Consider the following 23828-nt stretch of genomic DNA (forward strand, 5'->3'; position numbering starts at 1 on the left):
TATGTTGCTCGCAATCACCTGGAACAAAAAATTGTACATTTATATAACAATTATGATTCAAAAAAGGTATATGGGGATTCCTTGGAGGTAGTAACTTCTTCTTCCAGCTCATTATAATCCCTTTTATCAGACTTTGGTGGAGAGGTGAATCATGTTAAGATCCTGATGCCCCCTCCTATCTTAATCGAGGAGGAAATACAAGCCAATCAACAAAGAAGAGAACATGCTAAGAATTATATTCAACTTTGTTTGAGAACCAATAACCGTGAACCAAATGACGTCGAGGTGAAAACCCACTTGGATCTTCAAAGTCAGCGAAACATAGAGAGGCTTGATTGGATGGATGCAAAAGTAACAAACACTCCATCTGTTTTGAGCACCAAGGCTACCATAGATCTTGTTGGAATTATGGTCAACGATCCCCTAGAATGGTTTGTTTTCCCATTGGGGCCAGAATAGAGGATATGAAGTCCCTTTGACAACTATGTGATTCTGCTTTACGAGTGTCTGTTCACAAGAATATGACAACAATTATAGGTGGAAAATGGGCATACCCGTCCCGCGAAATTCCACAAAAGATTGGGTGGGCAGGGCGAGCTTTGTTGAGGGTGCGGACCTAAAACCTTACCACACCCCGCAAAAAAAAAAGTATGGGGACAGGGAAGGCCCACGGGCCTTGCACCTTTAAAGCCTAAAAATTGTACACTTTCATGTTAAAGTTCATGCCCGTAAAAGTCCGCAAAAAACGAGGCGGGGCGGGTGGACATATTAGAGGGTGTGGGCATAAAACCTTGGTCTGCCCCACAAAACATACGTGTAAAATACGCATGCCTAAGATGTCATGCCCGTTTTGGCACCCTTAACTGCAGTTGCCTTTTTGTGGCTTCGAAGTAGCTGTCTTGAAGCATCTAAAAGTTGTCCATTCCCAGTTTCATTTGGGGTCCTGGGTGTTCATGAGGATATTCTAGTTGTGTGTTGAGTATAAATATTATAAGCTTTCTCTTGGATTATTCCTTCATTTGTTTCGCCTAAGGCGCACCTCCCAAGACAACTTTCGTAATTAGAGGCTCATTAGCTTCCACCAGGACAATCCTTGGTTCGACCGCTTTACTCTAGACTAAGGTGATTTTATAGGGCACTTCTTGTTGGTAAAGCCCCTCATGCCTGCTTCCCATCTCGCTTTTTGCTACCTCCCTACCAATTTTCCTTGCTTATGTTGGAGTTCATACCCAAGGAAAGGGACATTTGGAAAGGAAAATATGAATCTATGGAACTGAGGTGCTCTATTCTCCAGGAGTAGCTTGCTGCACTATAGGAGAAGGCTAAGGTTGTTGAATCTTTACAAGAGAAGGAAAAAATCCATGACTCTCCTTCTACTACGGCTGCTCGGGTAACTAAGTTGGAGGATGTCCTCAAAGTGACAGAGAAGTGGTATTAAGATGCTTCATATGTTTTTCAAAAGAAGACTAATAAGGCGGAGGAGCATTCAAAAATTCTTCTTTAGGAAGCCAAGGCTCATGTCGAGGCCTTGAAATCTCTTAAAGACTTGGTTGTCGATCTAAGGCAGGTGTTCTGTGATTCTGTTCACCGGACTATACAGGTCGTGTTCGGGGTTTGTGACCAAGTTGTGGAGAAGGCGAGGAAGTCCTTCCCTACTAGCATAATATTGGATAAGGCACTGAATCTGCTCCTTGTCAGTCACGAAGTTCTACATGCCTTTATTAAGAGAAAATGAAAAAATAATTTTATTATGACATATGTGTCCTTAGGGCATTCCTATTTTTATGATTTGCAGCTTGGCGTAGTGGATGATATTTGCTACCTTTTTTGGTTGCCATGTTTGCTCGTTGTATTTATTGTTTTGCTTGTGTTCCCCAGTGTAAGGTTTGGGACTAGCGAGACCGGTGTGATATGGTCGTATATTTGTACTTTGCTTTGCATCATAGAGAATCGTTCTCTGGGAAAGGGTAAGATCCCCGTCCCTACCTCCAAGGTTGGGCTCGGATCGAGGTGGACATCTCCGGACTCCACCTTCTGTGCCCGTGGATTGGTTAGATCTGAAAGGGGTATGCCAACTATGTATAAATACATTTAGTCGGTATCATATGAGAAGTCATGTGAAGAAGGAATTTAAGTCATATCAGATGCGAAGAAATGCATTTAATTTGTATCGAATACACAATCATGCAAGGAATGCATTTAATCCGTATTAAATGCGCAAAAATGTTTTTAGTCTGTATCAGATACACAATCATGCAAGGAATGCATTTAAGCCGTATCAGATGCACAAAATGCATTTAGTTTGTATCAGATACGAAGTCAAGCGAGGAATGTATTTAGTCTTTGTTACTTATGTCTTGATCAATCAACGAGAAAGAGAGACAAAGAAGCATACAACCGAGGAAGAAAGAGAAGATGACAAATATTTATGTTAACAATGAATTGAATTCGTTATAAAGAAATAATGAAATGATTAGATAGATAGACCTTCAATAGTAACCTTCTTGTGGACGGATAACATTCTCAATCTATGGTACCTATCCTCCCTCCGGAACTCTTGGGGGGGTAAACTTATCTTCTTTAAGGTGTCTCATTCGGCTGAACGAGATGTCAAAGTATCCCACCTTATATTTTCTTGTTGGATCATTGTTGGGTGGTCGGCATGGTCGGGGACGTAGCTTGAGGAAGACCAATGACACCTTAGGACCCTAAAATTGCCTTTGTTAAATGCTCCATTGAGGCACTTTTTTATCACCAGGCAAAAACTTGCTAACTCCCATCATACTCCGGAGCGGATATTTACCTTAGTTAGTCAACAAGTGGATGACACCATACTTATAGAATATCCAATCTTACGGTCGGCTCCTCTTGGACCTAAAAGGGCAGTCGGGTGTGGAAGAAGTTACTTTAGAGGCCTGCCTTCTTGACCTCTGGTTGGGACTTGGACTGTTCTTATAGGCCAACCTTTCCTTTGAAACGGTGAAACCGAGCAACGATTGTAGGTATCTGCCAGGATCTGAAGTGCATTTTTCCTAAGATTATAATCGGCGAGTCTCATTCACCTTTATTGGCCCGACTACAAGAATATGATAATCAACTTATCTAGTCTCATTCACCCTTATCTGAGTTATTGATATTGTCATCTTAATTTTCTAATTTGATACTATTTATGAAATTCTTAGTGTTTTTACTTTGAGCATACCTTATGCTTGAGTGAATTTTACTTTTTTGTTTTGTTTATTATATATATATATATATATATATATATATATATATATATATATATATATATATATATATATATATATATATGGGGACGTATCAAATGAGAACTTTGGTTATTATAAGAATGAGAACTTTTAATAACAACCGTACAATTTAAAATCAATGTTCAGATATGCATTTATGTGATATGTATTTAAATCAGAATCTATCTATTAATTATTGTTTTTTAAAATTTGAGTGAAATCTGAGGCATTGATTTTTAATCATACGGTTATTATTAAAAGTTCTCAGTTCTTACAATAACCAAAGTTCTCATTTGATACGTCCACTATATATATATATATATATATATATATATATATATATATATATATATATATATATAGGGGACGACTCAAGTGAGAACATTTGGTTATTATGAGAAATGAGAACAATGAATCACGACCATTAAATTTGATTTTAATGAACTGGATTGGTTTCTCTTTCTAAGATCCTTAATAGTTAATGGACTGGATCTTAGAAAGAGAAACCAATCCAGTCCATTAAAATCAAATTTAATGGTCGTGATTCATTGTTCTCATTTCTCATAATAACCAAGTGTTCTCACTTGAGTCGTCCCCTATATATATATATATATATATATATATATATATATATATATATATATATATATATATATATATATATATATATATATATATATATATATATATATATATATATATGAGGAGGGATCAAATTACACCCGAAGAGTTACACTCGTTCAATAACTACATTTCGAATTAATATTTTTTAAATTCAACCGTTGGATTGAAACATAACATCATATAGATCATACCTATAAAGTTTGAGCTTAATCTATAATGATTTACTATGTCATTGAATTACATCAAAATTAACGTTATATGAAAGCTCATTTTGACGTTAATCTTTGGATATCTTGATCGTATAGTAAATCATTATAGATTAAGCTCAAACTTTATAGGTATGATCTATATGATATTATGTTTCAATCCAACGGTTGAATTTAAAAAATATTAATTCGAAATGTAGTTATTGAACGAGTGTAACTCGTGGTGTAACTCTTCGGGTGTAATTTGATCCCTCCTCATATATAGGAGGGATCAAATTACACTCGAAGAGTTACACCAAGAGTTACACTCGTTCAATAACTACATTTTGAATTAATATTTTTTAAATTCAATCGTTGGATTGAAACATAATATCATATAGATCATACCTATAAAGTTTGAGCTTAATCTATAATGATTTACAATGTCATTGAATTACATCAAAATTAACGTTATATGAAAGCTCATTTTGACGTTAATCTTTGGATATCTTGATCGTATAGTAAATAATTATAGATTAAACTCAAACTTTATAGGTATGATCTATATGATATTATGTTTCAATCCAACGGTTGAATTTAAAAAATATTAATTTAAAATGTAGTTATTGAATGAGTGTAACTCGTGGTGTAACTCTTCGGGTGTAATTTGATCCCTCCTCATATATATATATATATATATATATATATATATATATATATATATATATATATATATATATATATATATATATATATATATATATATATATATATATATATATATATATATATATATATATATATATATATATATATATATATATATATATATATATATATAATTAGTTTATGATTAAAATAAGCGCATTAAAATAATTAAAAAAAATGATTTGGAAGCAAATATCATGTTGCAGTTATATGTTTGCATGAAACTGTCATCGACTGTAATATCTCAATTACCTAAAATATGATTAGTGGAAATCAATGTGGGTTAATGATATTAATGAACAATTGAGCATGTAATCTTAGTCAGTAACTATGAATTTGTAAAGAGTGGCCATAATTTGTAGTTAGTTTTAAGTACGATGAACATGGAAAAATATTTTTGATGTTTTGAAGATGACAAATTTTTATATAAATAAAATTAAGATTATGATTTTATTTGTTAATTGATGTATGCTTTTGAGTGGAAATAATTAAGATAAGTATGTATAAACTTGATCAAGAAAGAGATGGAAGAAACAATGATTTTTCTTAAGTTTATTATTAAGCTTAAGGAAAACATTTGATTAAAAAAAATTATTTCATATTTGAACAAAATGTGTTAGTGGCATTATTGTAATTATCCACTATAAAAAAAGATAAGTTTGTGAACAAAATGACAGTTTTGTAATTCCACTAAAAAGAAGACTATCAAGGTTCAAGATAAGAGTATCATATTTTTCTAGATGACAATTCTATAAATATACATATCACATATTACACTAGAATAATAATATTGTAATTCAAAGTATACACTCAAGACAACATCGTACCAACGAATCATAGAGTATCAAGAAACCTATAAATACCTCTTCTCATTTATCTCCAAATACCAATTCATTCCAAGAGAATTTAAAAGAGCAAAAAACATCATTCATCATTTCCACTAAAATCTTATTCTAAGAATCAAGGATCTTCATTTCTAAGAATATTTGTCATAAAATCATATCCTCTCAAATAGTTCTTTTTTAGTAAGTGCAAATCAAATACTCTTCAAATCGTACTCAATCATTCAAAGAAATTCTTAAGTGAAAGAAAAACTCTCATATCATTCCAAAATCATTCTCTTTTAATATCATTCACTTGGAATCAAGAATCAACATTTGAAAGAATATTTTCTTAAAATCATAACTTCTTAATACTTATTTATTTGTGAAATTGTGAATTATATACTCAAATCAAATTTATTATATCTTTGTGTATCATCAAGTTACTTTGAATTTGTATGATAGTGTAAGCTTGTTGAATCTTCATAATCATCATTGTAAGTCTAGTGAGACTAAAGAAAATACATCTCGGTGTAAGAAAAGGATAAAAAATATATTGATCATTAATTGAAAATCTCACATTACGTGGGTACTGGAATAGCCAAGTTCGGTGAACCAGGATAAACCTTTGCGTGTTCTTTCTCAAACTCTTTTCTTTCAAGTTTAAAAGCAAGATTTTAAAGGGGGTCATTATTCAAACCCCCCCCCCCCCCTCTAGTGACATTTCTATCTACTTCAATTGGAATTTGAGCATGACCTCTAAGGTAAAAAACACTTAACAGTGTAAGAGGAAAATATGTAGTAAGAAATGTCAAAACCAATAAAGTGTTGATCAGAAAAATAGCAAGTGTACTATTTTCACCGATGTAGTAATAAGGTGTTAACCCAAATATCGATCTCGAGGACTACGTAGGAAATACCGATTTTCAGTATTGATCCAATTAAACAAAAATTGAGGTTTTGGTTTGGATGGATTAAATCCTTGGTAAGAAATAGAAATGCGAAAAATAAATTGGTTTTTATTATCAAATATATGAAATGCTAGGGTGAGTGGGTGATTTGGCTTGTAACACTTTGAATTGAGATCTCTTCAACAAGTTCATAACATTCAGTTATCACATCCTTAGTATGTTTTCTCCTAAACCCTTAGTGAGAAAACCTTTGGTCTTCCAACCTAAATCCTAAGTCCTTAGGAACCTAAATTGAAACCAAGTCTTTAATTTATAGAAAATATGACGCGCTTGTTGACACGGTTCGTGTCAGGTGACACGGGCTGTGTTGGCCTTTAAACTTAGAACTTTTTTCCATTTGCTTCAGACCCGCTGACACTAGTCGTGTCAGGCAACACGGGCACCCGTGTCAGACCTCTGATTTTTGTATGGGAGTTTGTATCTTTTATGACACGGGCCGTGTCAGGTGACACGGGTCGTGTTGGCCTCGCGTTCTTCATAATTTCTATTTTAGACCTTTCCAATCTTCATCCATCGTTGCACTAGCCTTAGACCTTTCAACTAAACCTAAAACATGAACACTACCAACCAAAAGGCATCAAAAGCATCCAAATAACTTAAACTATAACATAATGCAAACTAATCACATATAACTAACAAACATGAAATACTTAATAAAAAATAATAAAACTCAACTCAAAGTGTTACCGAATCGACAGATTTATACAAAATGCGTGATGGAAATTAGGTAGAAATGGTTACCGATCACAACCCCAAATTTATTTCGTTTCTTGTCCTCAAGTGATGTAAGAGACCAAACAGAGGTCACCCTGGATTTTCCTTTCCATAACACCGCCGATGTTATTTGCAACTTGATTCTTCCTTTCTGATAAAGCCTCTGGCTCGCCAAACCGAACTTTCTACCACACTTCCCGCATCAGAGTACCTTTTTACCTGCAAGCGTTTTCACCCTTCTCACTAAATCTCTCAGGGTTAAAGTGTTTTTCACTCACGAAATAAAGGTATGCAATATCAACTCTAAATTTCGAATTAATTCTACCTTCACTACACAAACAAAGTTCACACACTTTTTGAGGTCTTTTGGGTTATAACGGGGCTTATGTACGGTGGGATAAATTAGGAAATGAATAAGCAATTGGTTTTGGACTCGGCATTCATGTTGTGTTTCTCATCTTTGTGCTCTACTTGTTACACTGGGGTTTTATTCGACTTAGACTCTGCTTCACTCAATTTTTCTGTGAGTGCTTAATGTAACTGAGTCTTTCATTCGGGCAACTGTTTGTCTCTCTTTTTTCTTTTTCTTTTTTTTCAGGACATACATTCGTATGTCTCAAAAAAAAATTTGCATTTTATCTTTTCTCTTTTTTTTCTTTGTTCTTACACTTGCCCTCTTCTTTGATGATTACTACCCCAAACTTAGACTTTTGCACAACTCTGAAAGCCACAACATTTATGTCGAGCAAGGGTTGGAAGTGTTTGGCTATGGGTTAACATATATGGTTATAAAAAACAAAAGGATATGGCTTAACAGGGGTAACAAAGGATAAACTTATAATTTAGGATGACTAGAAAGGCTCAGGTGGTAAAACAAACAACTGCCTTAGTGTGTGTCCTCATATTGTGCTGTATCAGCAAAACATACACAAAATAAGAATGATAAATTCATATCTGAATGAACTCTCATGATGATCATTTATTGTGTTTGACTTTTTGTAACCTCACCATGTTGGATAAGCTTACAGGTTCCAAAGCACTCCTCCTGTCTTGTGGCTTATTTTATGGCACACGTACACCATACTATCCTCTTGGTCCAGTATCACCAAGTTGCGTCCTACAATTACCTTTCTTTCGGCTGTATCAGCATATAAGGTGCCTCAGGGAAGTAAGTTCAGGTTTCACCTTTCATCCACTAACTACCACTCATCATTCATCCAACATCCATCAATCCATCTGTAACACAATGTCAACACAACACACAAACAAAAACAAAAATGGAAAACAACTAAAAGCAAATGAAAAGAACCCCTCCCACACTTGAACTAAACATTGGCCTCAATGTCTTAGAACAAGCCCTAGAGAGGTTATTCACAGAGGGTATTGCAATTCCAATTGCAGTTTCCTAGCTTCCACAAGAAAGACCCCCTTTTATTCCCTGAAAGGCAAAGCAAAACAAATACAAAGAAAATTTAGTTATTAAAAGCGTAGGTTGCCTCCCACGAAGCGCTTCGTTTAACATCGCATGGCTCGATGGTCCATTACCATTTATTATGGGGGGTACTTCCTCTTCCAAACCTTGTTACTTGTTACCTCCTCCACCAAGAACTCATGAAGATGAAAAGCATCAACCACTTTTCTCTTCAACTCACTTCCCGCTTTCATCTCCTCACCTTGGTTTTCTTCTTTCTTTTTATTCTTGACTTCTATAGCGACCTTAGGACTTTTGATAGATGCATGAGCTAGTTCCACCTGAGAGACTATGCATGAAACTTTTCTAGGAGAGGTTTTGGAATTTTATTTTCGCCCTCAATTTCGATCATACCAACCGAAGATTGGTTATGTCCACCTGCAACTTGCTTCTTGACTCCTAACACCTTCAATGTTATCTCCTCATCAAATGATTTCACCTTCAGTGTCCATTTCTCAATTTCGAAATTGCAGCGACTAGTCAGCATAAACGGTCTTCCAAGAGGATAAAGGTCTCTTCATCTTCAGGAATGTCCATGATCTGGAAATCCACTGGAAAGACAAACTTATCAATTTCCACCAATACATCTTCATCTACCCCATATGATTTCTTGATGGTCTGATCAACAAACTTTAATTTTATTCCATTCTCACTTATCTATCCTAAGTCAAGATTTTTGAAGATAGACAATGGCATTAAACTCATACTTGAACCAGAATCAATTAACACCTTTTTGAATATTTTGTCCTTGATAGTGCAAGGTATTGCCACTGCTCGAGGATCTTTCTTCTTGATTTGTATCTTTCTGTCAGGCGAGACTCTACTACACTTTTCAGTTACAATCTCGGCCTCACCTCCCACTAGTCTCTTTTAGCAATTACCTCTTTCATGAATTTCTTGTACAAAGGCATGAGCTCAAGTGCTTCAAAGAAGGGTAGATTGATCTATAACTTTTTAAACAGTCCAACAAACTTCTCAAAATCTTTCTCTTTTGATTCCTTCTTGGACACTCTAGAGGGGAATGGTAACTTGATTATTGATTTTGCCTCCTTCTTATTTTTGTCTTCGAGAGGCTTAATTGATGGTGTCACTACTTTGGGTTATTTCTGATTTTCTCTCACTTCTAGATCTACTTCTATGATCGAGTTATAATCTGTTGTAACTGCATTGACATTTTCTTGGTCTTTTGGATTTTTCACCGTTGAGCTTGGAAGGGTACCTTGTGCCTACAGAGTTAGATGTTTTGCTATTTGATCAACTTGAACTTCCAATTTTATATTGAAGTTGTGTTGTTCCTCTGGTTGTTTCTTGTCTCCTCTTGAAATTGAGAACAGCGTGGAGCCATTTTCTCGATAGCTACTTCCCATTATGCCTTCTAAGGAGGATGTTGTTGCTGATCTTTCCAAGAAAAGTTAGGATGATTCTTCCACCCTAGATTGTAGGTGTTATAATAAGGATTGTTCTGCTTTAAGAGTTTTATTTCTTCAATCTGTTGAGGAGTTGCAAAACAATGAATGGTATTGTGTGGTCCATTACAAATCTCCCAAATATCTCTTGGTGTTTGTTGGACTTTAGCCACTTTCTGAGTACCTATGTTCAACCCCTTCAACCTCTTTTCCACCTCAACAACAACTGTCTCTTCAATTTTCACCTGCTTGTTAGCTTTCAACTTCAAATCAATCATTCCTCCTGGTTTGCTTGTAACCCTGTCATATAGTTCCAAATGCTCGTTTGCGGAAATTGCTTCAATGATCTTTTTCATACCAGTGGCTGTTGCAAAGTTGGATGAGCCACCGGTAGATGAATCTAGAATTTGCCTTGTCTTGAGTCTGAGACCATTAACAAACATCTGCATCTGCGCATTATCATCCATATTGTGAGTAGGGCAGGCTACCAGGAGTCTTTTGAATCTTTTATACGCTTCTCCCATTGCTTCACCCTCTTTCTACTTGAAGGTAATAATGTCATATCTTTTTCTCAATGATACTGACGCAGGGAAGTATTCATTCAGAAAAGCTGTCTCCATCTCTTCCCAAGTGGTAATACTCCCTGCAGGTAGGGAATAGAACCATTCTTCAGCTTCATCAGTTAAAGTGAATGGGAACATGCGTAACCTCTTCGCTTCCTCTGTATGTCTATCTATCTTCAAAGTGGTACTCATAATCATAAACCTTTGAAGATGTTTATTTGCATCTTCGTTCACCCTTCCAGAAAAATATCATCTTTCAAGTTGATTGATCGTGCTGGGATGTAGATGAAATTATATTGCATTCACCGGTTGGTTCACAATTGTCACTCGATCAGCCGGTAAATTGTTTCCACCATAATCACTAAGAAGTCTCTCGACTGGTGGTGGATCAGGTGTCATTCTCTCAGGAATTATTTCGGTATCTGAATCCGAATGCTCTGAATGAAACGGAACCTCTTCTTCTATTTCTCCTTCCACTATTTCCAGTTTTGCTTGTTTATCTTGCCTTAGCCTAGCGTACAATGTTCTTTCTGCTTCTTCTTCAAAAGGAAAATCATCTGAGGTCTTACCTCACATAAACAAATTAGACAATTATTAGTAATAAATGATAAAATACGAAAAATAAAATTTAGTTGACTAGCAACAAAATTTCAATCGAACTAAGATTAAAAATCTGTATTTCGGTAGTCCCCGACAACGGCGCCAAAAACTTGATCGGAAAAATAGCAAGTGTACTATATTCACCGATGTAGTAATAAGGTGTTAACCCAAATATCGATCTCGAGGACTACGTAGGAAATACCGATTTTCAATATTGATCCAATTGGACAAAAATTTAGGTTTTGATTTGGTTGGATTAAATCCTTGGTAAGAAATAGAAATGCGAAAATAAATTGGTTTTTTTATCAAATATATGAAATGCTAGGGTGAGTGGGTGATTTGGCTTGTAACACTCTGAATTGAGATCTCTTCAACAAGTTCATAACATTCAGCTATCACATCCTTAGTATGTTTTCTTCTAAACCCTTAGTGAGAAAACCTTTGGTCTTCCAACCTAAATCCTAAGTTCTTAGGAACCTAAATTGAAACCAAGCCTTTATTTTATCAAGATTATATGGCAATTATAGGGTATCCCTAGTCCTAGGTGATATCTACTATAATCAAATTATGCACAAATCCTAACAACTACAGTCATGTATTGTTAGCCGTAGATTAAACCTTATTTGATCGATAAAGAAAACATTAAGAACATTGCATAATTTAACTGAATAATATAAATCAATGTATTGATGAAATCACAAATTCATAGTTATTAAAAAACCAAATCAGAACCACCCCCTAGCATTAGGGGATTTAGCCTCTCATAATATTTAAGAAAGACATAATAAAGAATTTAGACATTACTAAAAAATAATGGTGACTTTGATCTTCAATGGTGGAAACCCTTGAATCCCTCTGTCTAAAAAACTCTTGATGAAACTATATTCTCTCTTGTGTAATTTCTATTGTATGATGCAAAAAGTCACAAAATAATTCTCAAAAACTAACCTAAATAGTTTCAGCACAAATCCTAGCCAAGAAGAATGTCTAAAGTGCCCTCAAGATTAAGTTTTAATGAAAAAAAATCTAAGATAGAAAATCTGACGCGCTTGCTGACATGGGCCGTGTCAGGTGACACGGGTCGTGTGGGCCTCTTAACTTGGAACTTTTTTCCATTTGCTTCAAACCTTCTGACACTCGCCGTGCTAGGCAACACAGACACCCGTGTCAGCCCCCTGGTTTTTGTATGGGAGTTTGTATTTTTTCTGACACGGGTCGTGTCAGGTGACACGGGCCGTGTTGGCCTCCACTTCTTCATAATTTCCATTTTAGACCTTGCCAATCTTCATCCATCGTTGCACTAGCCTTAGACCTTTCAACTAAACCTAAAACATGAACACTACCAACCAAAAGGCATCAAAAGCATCTAAATAACTTAAATTATAACATAATGCAAACTAATCAGATTTAACCAACAAACATGAAATACTTAAGCAAAAACAATAAGACTCAACTCAAAGTGTTACCGAATCGTCAGATTTAGACCGAATGCATGACGAAAATTAGGTAGAAATGGTGATCGATCAAGGGTGTACATGCATCAAAGTCCTCAGGTATACCAACATATTATAATGAAAAGCTTAGAAATAAAAAACACTTTCAATGAAAGAAAAATGAAGCATCAACAATACACTCAACAAGTTCAGGATGTAAATGAATCGGTGAATTCTAAACAAATTATATAAATGTGTAAAATATCATTCCAAGCTTAGAAGAGAAATAAGCCAACACATGTCTAATGGAAAACTCTGAAATCAAATAGATAAATGTTTTTCAAACTTGCCCTTTATGTAAATATCTTGAAATAAAGTTTGATAATCTTTTAAATTACTAAACCATTTTGTCTAAAAAAAATATTTATCTCTGAAAAACTGATTTTACAAGATAAAGAAAGAAAATAAAATGTTGCAAATTAAGAATGTTGAATATCTTAAAATCATTCAAAGCATGCAGTTAACCCATTGTAAAATGTATGAGCAACATAAGATCCTCAATGAGAGGACGAATGAGTTTTATCCTCAAGATCCTTGTGAAACTCAAAAAGAGAATAATGCTTTGAAAATAAAAATTGAAGAACTAACAAATGATGTTACTAGATTTATAAAATCTACAAAAAAAATTTAAAAAAATCATGGGATCTCAAATGAGAGTTTTTGAGAAAGCTGAAATTGAATTCAATACATTCAAAAATCAAAAGATTTACAAAAATATTTTTTTCCCTAATAGCCAGAATGAAAGAATCAAGAATGAAAAAAATATATACAAGCAAGATAAAAGTTTTAAGAAAGATATCAACAACCACAAAATTATTTTTGTTCCCGAAAAATAAATTAAAGAAATAAAAAGGAAAGTTTTGTTTGCAAATAGATTGAAAGAATCAAGAAAATTCCAAACAATGAAAATCTCATAAAAATATATTGTTATTGCAAATAAACTAACCATCATGAATAAAATTGTTACTTTAAGAAAAAGATAAAATGTTCTTATTGCAATCAAACTGGTCATCGTGAATCTAAGTGTTTTAGCAAGACTAAATGTCTCATAAAAACTAACACTCTATGACTCAAGTCCATATGATTACTCAAATCATTACTAATTTGTTATGTAGGAATATCTTATGAAAAACAAGAAAAAACTTTGGTACTTGGACACTAGTTGCTCAAGACATATGACATGGGGTAGAAAATACGTCTTATCATTAATAAAAAAAGATGGTGGATTAATAACTTATGGAAACTGTATCAAATCCAAAATCAAAGGTATTGATATCATTAGTAATAATTATTATACTAAGATTGAGGATGTTCATTACGTGGAAGGTTTGAAATATAACCTTCTAGGTATAAGTCAACTATGTGACAGTGATTTTGAAGTTATTTACAAACCTAACATGTGTGAAGTAAACCAACTATCCTCGGCAAAAACTCTCTTCTCTATATCAAGAAAGAAAAATTTGTATATCTTAGACTTAGATGAACTATCAAAACTTATTTATGTCCTTAGAAAAAGATAAATAGATCTAACATAGACGGGTTGGTCATTTAAGTATGAAGACTATTTCAAAATTATTCAATCTTGAACTAGTTAAAGGACTTCCTAAAATTAGTTTTGATAAAGATAAATTTTGTGAAGTTTGCATTGACGTAAAACAAGTCAAAAGTGGTTTCTATTCTAAAAACACAATTTCTACAAACAAACCTCTTGAAGTTCTTCACATTGATCTTTTTGTCCTATCAAAACTGTAAGTCTTAGTGGAGATAAATATAATTTTGTGATAGCTGACGATTTCTCTAACTTTACTTGGATTTTATTTCTAAAACAAAAAGAAAATTGTTTTGAAGCATTTCCAAAGTTTTGCAAAATGGTTCATCATGAAAAAAGTTTGCATTTTATATCAATGAGAAGTAATCGTTGGAAAAACATTTGAAAGTTCATCCATTAAATATTTCTTTGTTGAAAATGGAATTAATCATAATATATCACTTCACAAAAACTTCCAAATAAAAAGGAATTGTTGAGAGAAAAAATAGAACTTCGTGAAACTGCGAATCTGAAACACAAATCAAATTTATTATATATTTTTATTTCATCAAGTTATGTTGAACTTGTATGATAGTGTAAGCTTCTTAAAGCTTTATAATCAACATTGTAAGCCTGGTGAGGCTAAAGAAAATACATTTTGGTGTAAGAAAATAATAAAAAAGATATTGATAATTAACTAGTGAAATTATGTTCTTGCATGGACAAATGTTGGACAGAATGTCTGGGACAATTGTGCAGAACTTTATGATAACATATTGACAACAACTATGAACTAAAATAACGACAATAAAGAACTCAAGAGAGTTGGTAATCTAGTTTGGTGCAACCTCACCTACGTCTGGGGGGCTTCCAACCCAAAAAAGGAAATCCACTCTCAATAGTATTAATACCATTAGTTATAGATGAACACACATTGTTCAATGCCTTCTTCCTAATACTACACGTGTTTGTCTATTTAGGGATCCCCATAAATATGATAACCCCTCTCCATTTATCTCAATCACTAACCCTAGTTATCAATACAATAATCATTTTAGGGATTGTTGAATTACAACTCAACTAACTAACCAATCTATATGCCTTTAGATATGAGTGTGGGTTTTATTATGATGCACAAACAATAACACAAACAAAAAATCAAAATAGAATCCTTAACACAAAGTTCCCTAACTCTTGAACACACTTTAGAAGTTAGGGTTGAGTCTCCTTAAATAACAATGCAACTTCTGGGCTTTTCTCCAATGGGCATAAGATTTGATCACATCCAAATTTATAGAGGATTATGTTTTGATTTTGTTTTCAAAAATCTCCAACAAAATATTTTATTTGTTTTGATTTAAATCTTCAATTAAATAGATTTGATCTCATTCAATCTTATCAAACAAACCTAAATAAAACATTACTAAAATATAGTAAGCAAATCTCATTGCGCACATCCAAGAAATACACTCAAAACAACAACAACAACATTGGCCTGCTGACAAGAACTAGATGTTGCACACATGTTAGAACATCGTGCCCCATACGTGTCTTTTCTTAAGCACAACATCTTGTACGTTCCATGTTTTTTGCATAATGCAGCCAATCAAAAGAAATGACAATTAGAAAATCTCAAAATACATAGGGACTAGAATAGTCGAGTTTGCTGAACCAGGATAAGTCTTTGTGTGTTCTTTCTTAAACTCTTTTCTTTCAAGCTTGCTTATTTATACACAATTCACACACTACAAACACTCTAATCATTGATTATATTCACAGTTTTTTTATAAAGTTATTTTCATAAATTAAAAGCAAGATTTTAAAGTGGCCATTATTCAACCCCTCTTCTAGTGACATTTCTATCTACTTCAATAATTGTAAATTTACCCTTCAAGTATATAAGTCAAAACTTAATAGAACCTTGTGATTCCCATTCATTTCCTCTTGTTGCAAAACCATAATTCAAAAAAGAGTGAGTGTGAAAAGAGAAGAGGATGAGAAATAGAAGAGGAAAGGAGTAAAGTCTTAATCAAGGGTTATCTCAATTGCATGTTAATTATTTATTGAAGAAATTAAAGCCAATCAACTTAGGAAAGGAGTGTAGTATTCAAATGATCATCATCATCTCTCCTTCACCCATTGAAAATCCAAGTTTTGACTAAAGGTGGATTCTTCGGATAGGCTTAAATTGGGTAACACCATTTAGGTTATGCATGATTGATAGGGGTTGAAATGCACGAGAATATATTTACTTCCTTTAGTTTATCTTGTGTTTTTTTCTTTATTTAGAGTGGTTTATAAGTTTGAACCTTGCATGTTAGGTTGATTTTTCGTTTTTGAACCTTGCACTATGTCGACGACATGACTTTCCTTGATTAAGTTGAAGAGAGTGATGATGCTACTTGTTGTTTGTTTTTCATTGTATCAAGATTTGGTTGAATTATCATGAACACTATGTGAAATGTTATATATGCCCTTGTTGGCTTTATTCTTGGTATATTTCTCCTTGATTGATCATGTTTGCTTGAGTATTGATCTGTTTTAGATTGAAAATGCAAGAAGAAAATGAAATCTAGGACCAAGGGGTCACCCTTCGTAATGAGAATCTCGTCATGCCTCGGTCCCAAATATTGGGTTTCGTGCCCTCATGGTGGGCGCCTATGTTCCCTTGGTCGAAATAACGACCGTCATTTGCAGTGATGGGCCAGATGATAGTTGCGAGCCTAATGAAGACTAGACCATCATTCCTTCTCTCTTGAGTCACGTTTTGATAAGAAATGACTTTTCTTAGTTGGGATCCTCTCTTGTCTTGTTAGTATGCTATGATACAATTAATTTAGACTGAAATAGCATCTTATCCACTTAAGAGAAATAAGGAATCATGAAGGAATGTGTGCCTTGTGTAATGACTTGAAAAGAAATATATGAACAAAGTGAAGAACCCTGATATATTTTTAGGAGCACCTAGTTTTGAATCCTCAAGCATGTATATACATTTGTATGAGCATCCATTAGAACTTCTAAATTAGGCATAATGTGAATGAGATTTGTGAGAATATCCCCTCACACTCTATAATATGGTGATCGCACTCCTAAATGGGGGCGTAATTGGATGGTCACACACCTAAATATGATGTAATACTGTGAGATTATTCGAATAAGCACCTATCCACACTCCTAAGTGGGGCGTAATATAGTGATCACACTCCTAAACAGAGCATAATGAAATGGTCACACTTAAGGAAGGCGTAATGCAGTAAGACGATTTGTGTACATCTACTTGCACTCCTAAATGGGGAGTAATGCGGTAAGATGATTTGCGTACATCCACTCGCACTCCTAAATTGGGCATAAAGTGATGATATCACTCCTAAATGATGCATAATATGATTATCACACTTCTAAATAGGGCATAATGCAAATGAGATGTATTGTGATATACGTGATGATGATTAGTAGCATGCCTAACCCGTAAATGTGAGTGTGTAAGTGAGAACGTGATTAGTTGTTAGTCATCTAACCCATAATTTGGGATTGTCATAGTAAGCACTAGTTGGTAGATGTTCTTCGTGTAAGTCATTATATATTGTTAGTGAGAATTGGCCTTAAAGGTAATCACGTTATAATTATCATAAAGTTGGAGGTTAAGAGTCCTTGAATCCTTTTCATTTGGTGTTATTCCGTAAAGAACTAGGACTGTAGTGTCATAGTAATTTTGGATAACCCTTAGAGCTAATTAAGTGGACTTACGATGTAGTTTAAAACACCACTGAGATGTAACATCTCACCCCAATTATTAGAGGTGGACAAATTTGAACCGCCCAATTGAAACTGACCGTTCCATTGTCTTTATTGTACAAATATATCAGATTGGGTCGGATGTCGAGTTGATTCAGTTGCTTAATTCGGGTTGTATATGATTGGTTCGATCGAGCTCTAATGATTATTTGAGATCCGTTGAAAACCGAATATGATCGAACCTAAAAGTTTTGAGTGCTATTTAATGTGCGGTTTAAATTATCATAGTTAATGTCAAATGATATTTTTTTCTTTTAGGTTATACTAAAATTTTAATAGTGTTTATTTAAAAAAAAATTTAAAATAATTTTTTGTGAAATTTATAAAAGATGAGCCATTTATATATATTTACTCAATAAATATTAAACGGAATAAATCAATCCAATTTATCCGCCAAACCTATTTAACCGAGTTCGCCAAAAATTGAAAGTTATCGGTCGAAATTGAACCTTAAAAATGAAACCGCGATTTGTATCGAATTTAAGTTTTTGGCTCGAAACTGCCTGAAACCGACCGAATGTCAAGCCCTACCAATAATGTTGATTATTTTCAGGTAGCTCGAGCCAAGAAAAAGGTAAAGGAAAGATACATTGAAGACTTTATGGTATGTTCCTTAGGGTTTTTGCTATGTTGCTCTATTTAATTTTTTGGATATTCCATCCTAGCATTGTATCGATATCTGGGATTTGCTCATGTAATGCATGTTGGATATTTGTATTGTAAATGTATTCATATGTCAATTAAACACTATAAGTGTACTCAGTACCAATATAACGCTTTAAATAATATTATTCTAGACAAACATTATTTGGGGTGTTACAATGACTCATATATAATACTACTAATAAGTATAACAAATAAAACATAATCTTTCTTTCTTTTTGTCTTTCTTCATTCTAGTGAAGTTTCTCAAGATAACAAAAATGGAGGAATGGTGTGCGTCAATACAGAAGGTTGAATTGCATGCTCATCTCAATGGATTGTTGGAATTAAAGGTCTGGTAGGGGAATTGGAAAGGATTGTTGACTTTAAGTTGGCAATAAATAGGCATAATTAAGAGTTAGTTTGTGTAGGGTGATTTTGAAATTTTTTATTAAAGTTCCACATTGGAGAGATACTACACTTTAGAAGTGTTTATAGATGGAAGGTTGGTCATTTGGTGCATGCCCTAACTCCTATGCAATTTTGTGAAAGAGCGAGGATGCACCACCATGAATCGTCACACGTGCGCGTCTGCCGTCTGTCTAGCTCGCTCAACCCAACTCGGGTCTGACTTGCGCTCGGGTGATCCATTAATTTTTCGTACCCAAAATGGTGAAAATTATTTCATATTAGTTAAATTAATTACTGGTGTGTACTGCAAATTTATTAATTATTGTCGTGCTCTAAGTTAATTAATACCGGTAATCTTAGTTTTTTTACCAAACTTCCACAATTTTACCTTGACTACCATATTTGCATGTTTCCTTGTTGACTAAGTTCCATAATGATTATTAGCTTTGGGTCGGACTGGCTCAATTTCCTCCATGTTCTCTCCCATTTGGGGTCAGATTTTCATATAAAAAATAGAGGTCTTCCCATCTCATTTCCTTCATTCCAGATTTCTGCATTCCGAAATCTGTCTCCTCTCTCAAGTCTCTGCTTTATCTAAATATTTTCTTTTTTATTTTTGAGTGACTTATTCGTGCCATCTACAACTGATATTAAAACTAGATACTTAGAGTGGTATTTGTACCATATTTGACAGTTCATAAGGCCATTAGAGGGTGTAACTTGACTGATTACTTATCTTGAAAATAATAATAGTACAATATAGAATTGAGTTGTTTTATGCTGGAAGCTTCGTGGTTGAGTGATTATTTTGCATAATTTTGAGTTGTGCCGCATAACGTCTTTAAAAGAAAGATCTAGTCTGCGACTCGACCCAATATTTTTTTCTATGACTTCTTTAATATAAATTAATTTTATAAAAATTTATGCAAATAGATAGTTAAACTATTATTTAATAAAAAATTTTAATTTATGTCATTTAATAGATAGTTACCAAATCAACTAGTTTAATAGATATGTAATTAATTTAGAAGAAATAAAGCAAAAGGGGATAAAAAATATACACTATTTATTTGAAAAATAAATAAAATCAAAAGATAATATATTTAAAAGATGAAATACATATTTGAACTATTATTTAATAAAAATATAATTTTTATTTCATTTAATAAATTACTATCAACTAACTTGAATATATATATATATATATATATATATATATATATATATATATATATATATATATATATATATATATATATATATATATATATATATATATATATATATATATATATATATATATATATATATATATATATAGCTTGGATTTGGTAACAAAAGTCATGTTGCAGCTGTAGGTTTGCTTGAAAAGTGTCTCTGACTCATATACAACACTTCTAGCAAGCATAACCTTTCTTTCTTTTTTGTCTCTCTTTATTCTAGTGAAGTTTCTCAACATACAAAAATGGAGGAATGGTGTGAGTCAATGCCAAAGGTTGAACTGCATGCTCATCTCAATGGATCCATCAGAGTTTCTACACTCTTGTATCTCACCAATTCTCACCACCCCTTCATTTTTTCCTTCAACTTAATCATCATCATCATTATAACTACTATGTTTTTATTCACAGAGAACTTGCCAAAGCTTTGAATGAAACTCAAAAGGATGCTATAAATTTCCCTCACATGAAACATGTCATCAAGAAAAGTATGTATGCTTTTTTTCTTCTTTTCTTCTCCTGTTTGATGTTAATAAAATAAAATATAAAAAACATCCTTAACATGTCACTCTCCTTTGTGTGTGTCTTTTTGTTGTTCACATGTTTCTGTCTTTTAGTGTTCATGTTTACCCTTCCTTTCAATTTTAATACCTTTGGTTGATATTGATATTGATATTGAATTTGAAATTCATGATGAAGTTTGATTATTACACATAGATGTAAACCTTTGTGTTCTGTGTGTTTGTGTTTGATTTTTGTTAAGAAAAGGAAAATACAAAATTGTTCATATTAGGATAAGCAGAGTCACAGGATTAGAGACAAAACATGACATGACTACTCTCAAACTTTCTCTTCTTTTTGTCCAAATGTTTTTGGAATTTTTCTTTTCTTTTTATTAGTATATCTCTGTCCTTAAATATATGTCTTTTCGGTATAATTTTACGAGTTTATCCGTTACGATAGAATTTTATTTATGTTTTCATCTTAATATTGTAATTAAAATAGGGGTATAATGGTAAAAAATTACAGTTATTTTTTATGTGATTTTATTATTGCAGAGGCTCTTTCATTGACAGAAGTATTTCATATGTTTGATCTAATTCACAATGTTATTACTGATCATAACATTGTTACAAGAATCACAAAAGAGGTATATAGTTTCTTCTTGTTTACTATACGAATTTCGATATTTAACAAAATTTGTTGCAATTTCATTTGTATTATATTAGTAATGATGATAATAGCTAAAATCAGGTTATTGAGGATTTTGCATTTGATAATGTTGTTTATTTGGAGTTGAGGACTACTCCAAAGGTAAATTTCGACGCGTTGTTATTTTCTTTGATGAATTGAAATAGAGATTGATTATTGATCTGATGAAGACAATGTTTGATTGATTGTTTTCTTTCAGAGAAACGATTCGATTGGAATGAGCAAACGCTCGTACGTTGATGCTGTAATCGAAGGCCTAAAGTCAGTTAGTTCAGTTGATGTCGATTTCATTCCTAAGACGGATGATACTAAAAGTTTTATGAATGATAAGTGCAATGGGAATTCGAGAAAAAGAATCATTGTTAGGCTTATCTTGAGCATCGACCGCAGAGAAACAACGGATGCAGCTATGGAAACTGTAAGAAGCTAAATAAAATGTGATAGTAATTTAACAACTTTAGGTTTGTTTGATCATTTGATACTTTTATTTCTTGCAGGTTAAGTTAGCATTGGAAATGAGGCATTTCGGTGTAGTTGGAATTGATCTCTCTGGAAATCCGGAAACCGGTGATTGGTATATCGATCTGATATAGTACTCTCGAATTGAATTTTCTATTTTGTGAATTGAGACTTAGGCTCGAAACTCAACATTTGTTTTTAAAATTTTGTAGGACTACATATTTACCAGCACTGAAATTCGCGAGAGAACAAGGTCTTAATGTAACACTTCATTGCGGAGAGGTGAGTTATTCTTTAGATCTTAACTGATACTTATGAGTTTCGCGGCCGAGTTATTATTCTTCTGACCGAATGTTTATAGATAGAAAATCCGAAGGAGATAAAAAACATGATTGACTTTCATCCTCAAAGGATTGGACATGCTTGTTTCTTCGAGGAGGAGCATTGGAAAAGGATGAAATCTTCTAAAATTCCGGTTAGAATTAGTTTCATAAGCTCTTTTCAATAATTTAAGGTATTGGATTTTGGAAGTAAAACAGAATATTAGTTCATTTGATCTTCACACTATTTTTCAGGTTGAAATTTGTTTGACATCAAACATAAGGACATTCTCTGTTGCATCTATAGATGTTCACCATTTTGGTAGGGGCTTTTGCTTTTGCTTTTGCTTTATGGTTGAAGTTGATAATCATGAAATTATAATCAGTTTTTTGTTGATCAACTTCACAATTCATGCTATAACTTGAAAGTGATTCTTGTTGATGCAGCTTATTTGTACGAGGAAAAACATCCTTTAGTCCTATGTACTGATGACACATGTGTCTTCAATACAAATCTCTCCAAAGAATACAAATATGCTGCTGATTCATTTGGTAGGTTTTTACTCTGAAATTCAAACTAATTAACCTATGAAGGACAGACACTTGAAACACGACATTGACACTGTCATGTCGACACCGATAATAGATATTAGTGTCAATTTTGAACACAGACACAGACACATCTTTTTTCAGAGGTATCAGACTACATTTTGTTAAATGCATGAATTTTTGTGTCTATTCTCTAGGATTGGGAAAGTGGGATATGTTTGAACTATCAAGGAATGCTGTGGAGCATATATTTGCAAATAATGGAGTGAAGAATGATTTGAGAAAATATTTTAATTCAGTGTCAAAGAATATGGAAGAGTGAGTTAATATTTTCATTTAGTTCATAAGACTATATATGTCAAGTATTACAATAATGGACACAAATTGTACACTGATTGGATATTTTTATTTTGCTGCAAAAGTTTATAATTGAATTCATGGGAAGTCAAATCGTTCACACTAGCTCTAATGGTGCTTGAGATTTGGTTTTGTGAATCGTTGGACATTATTGTGTTTGATATATGGTGGTACTACTTTTCGCACTTTCAATGTCAAAACAGATGTATATGCATGTGGAAAATTTACTATTTTTGTTGTTATATGGATGCATGTGGTTAGAGAATTTGTGGTGTTTGAATATTTGGATTCATAAAAATGAGAGATTTTTTTAAGAGGAGTGGTAAAGTAGAAATCGTTACATAAGTTTATGTGGTAACATTGTATCCAAGCATTTTTCTTTTGGAGGAATGCACGGGTTACATGTGCATCAGTTTCAATGGCTTGGTTCTAAATTTTCTTTTGTTTGAAACTATGGTCACTTTGCTTAATTGGGTTTCAAAAATAAAATTATGAAAGTAAGTTTCCAAGCTGGAAAATTATATCATA

General features: G+C 33.2%; 1 protein-coding gene across 1 annotated transcript; it reads left to right on the forward strand.

Moving 5' to 3' along the window:
- The first annotated feature begins 20508 nt into the window (after positions 1 to 20508).
- LOC131630988 (N6-mAMP deaminase-like) lies at positions 20509 to 23492 on the forward strand. Its single transcript, XM_058901748.1, has 11 exons — positions 20509 to 20728; positions 20815 to 20891; positions 21462 to 21553; positions 21658 to 21717; positions 21815 to 22033; positions 22113 to 22189; positions 22287 to 22356; positions 22436 to 22549; positions 22650 to 22716; positions 22842 to 22946; positions 23141 to 23492. The coding sequence occupies exons 1-11, from the start codon at positions 20649 to 20651 to the stop codon at positions 23263 to 23265; spliced, it is 1086 nt and encodes a 361-aa protein (XP_058757731.1). The 5' UTR covers positions 20509 to 20648; the 3' UTR covers positions 23266 to 23492.
- Positions 23493 to 23828: the final 336 nt, after the last annotated feature.

Source organism: Vicia villosa, unplaced genomic scaffold (assembly GCF_029867415.1).
Source record: "Vicia villosa cultivar HV-30 ecotype Madison, WI unplaced genomic scaffold, Vvil1.0 ctg.000758F_1_1, whole genome shotgun sequence".
In the NCBI taxonomy this organism is placed as follows: Eukaryota; Viridiplantae; Streptophyta; class Magnoliopsida; order Fabales; family Fabaceae; genus Vicia; species Vicia villosa.

Coding starts and splice junctions, on each gene's coding strand:
- LOC131630988 (XM_058901748.1), top strand. CDS start 20,649: ATGGAGGAATGGTGTGAGTCAATGCCAAAGGTTGAACTGCATGCTCAT. Junction 21,554..21,657: donor TTACAAGAATCACAAAAGAG/GTATATAGTTTC, acceptor AGCTAAAATCAG/GTTATTGAGGATTTTGCATT. Junction 22,034..22,112: donor CGGATGCAGCTATGGAAACT/GTAAGAAGCTAA, acceptor TATTTCTTGCAG/GTTAAGTTAGCATTGGAAAT.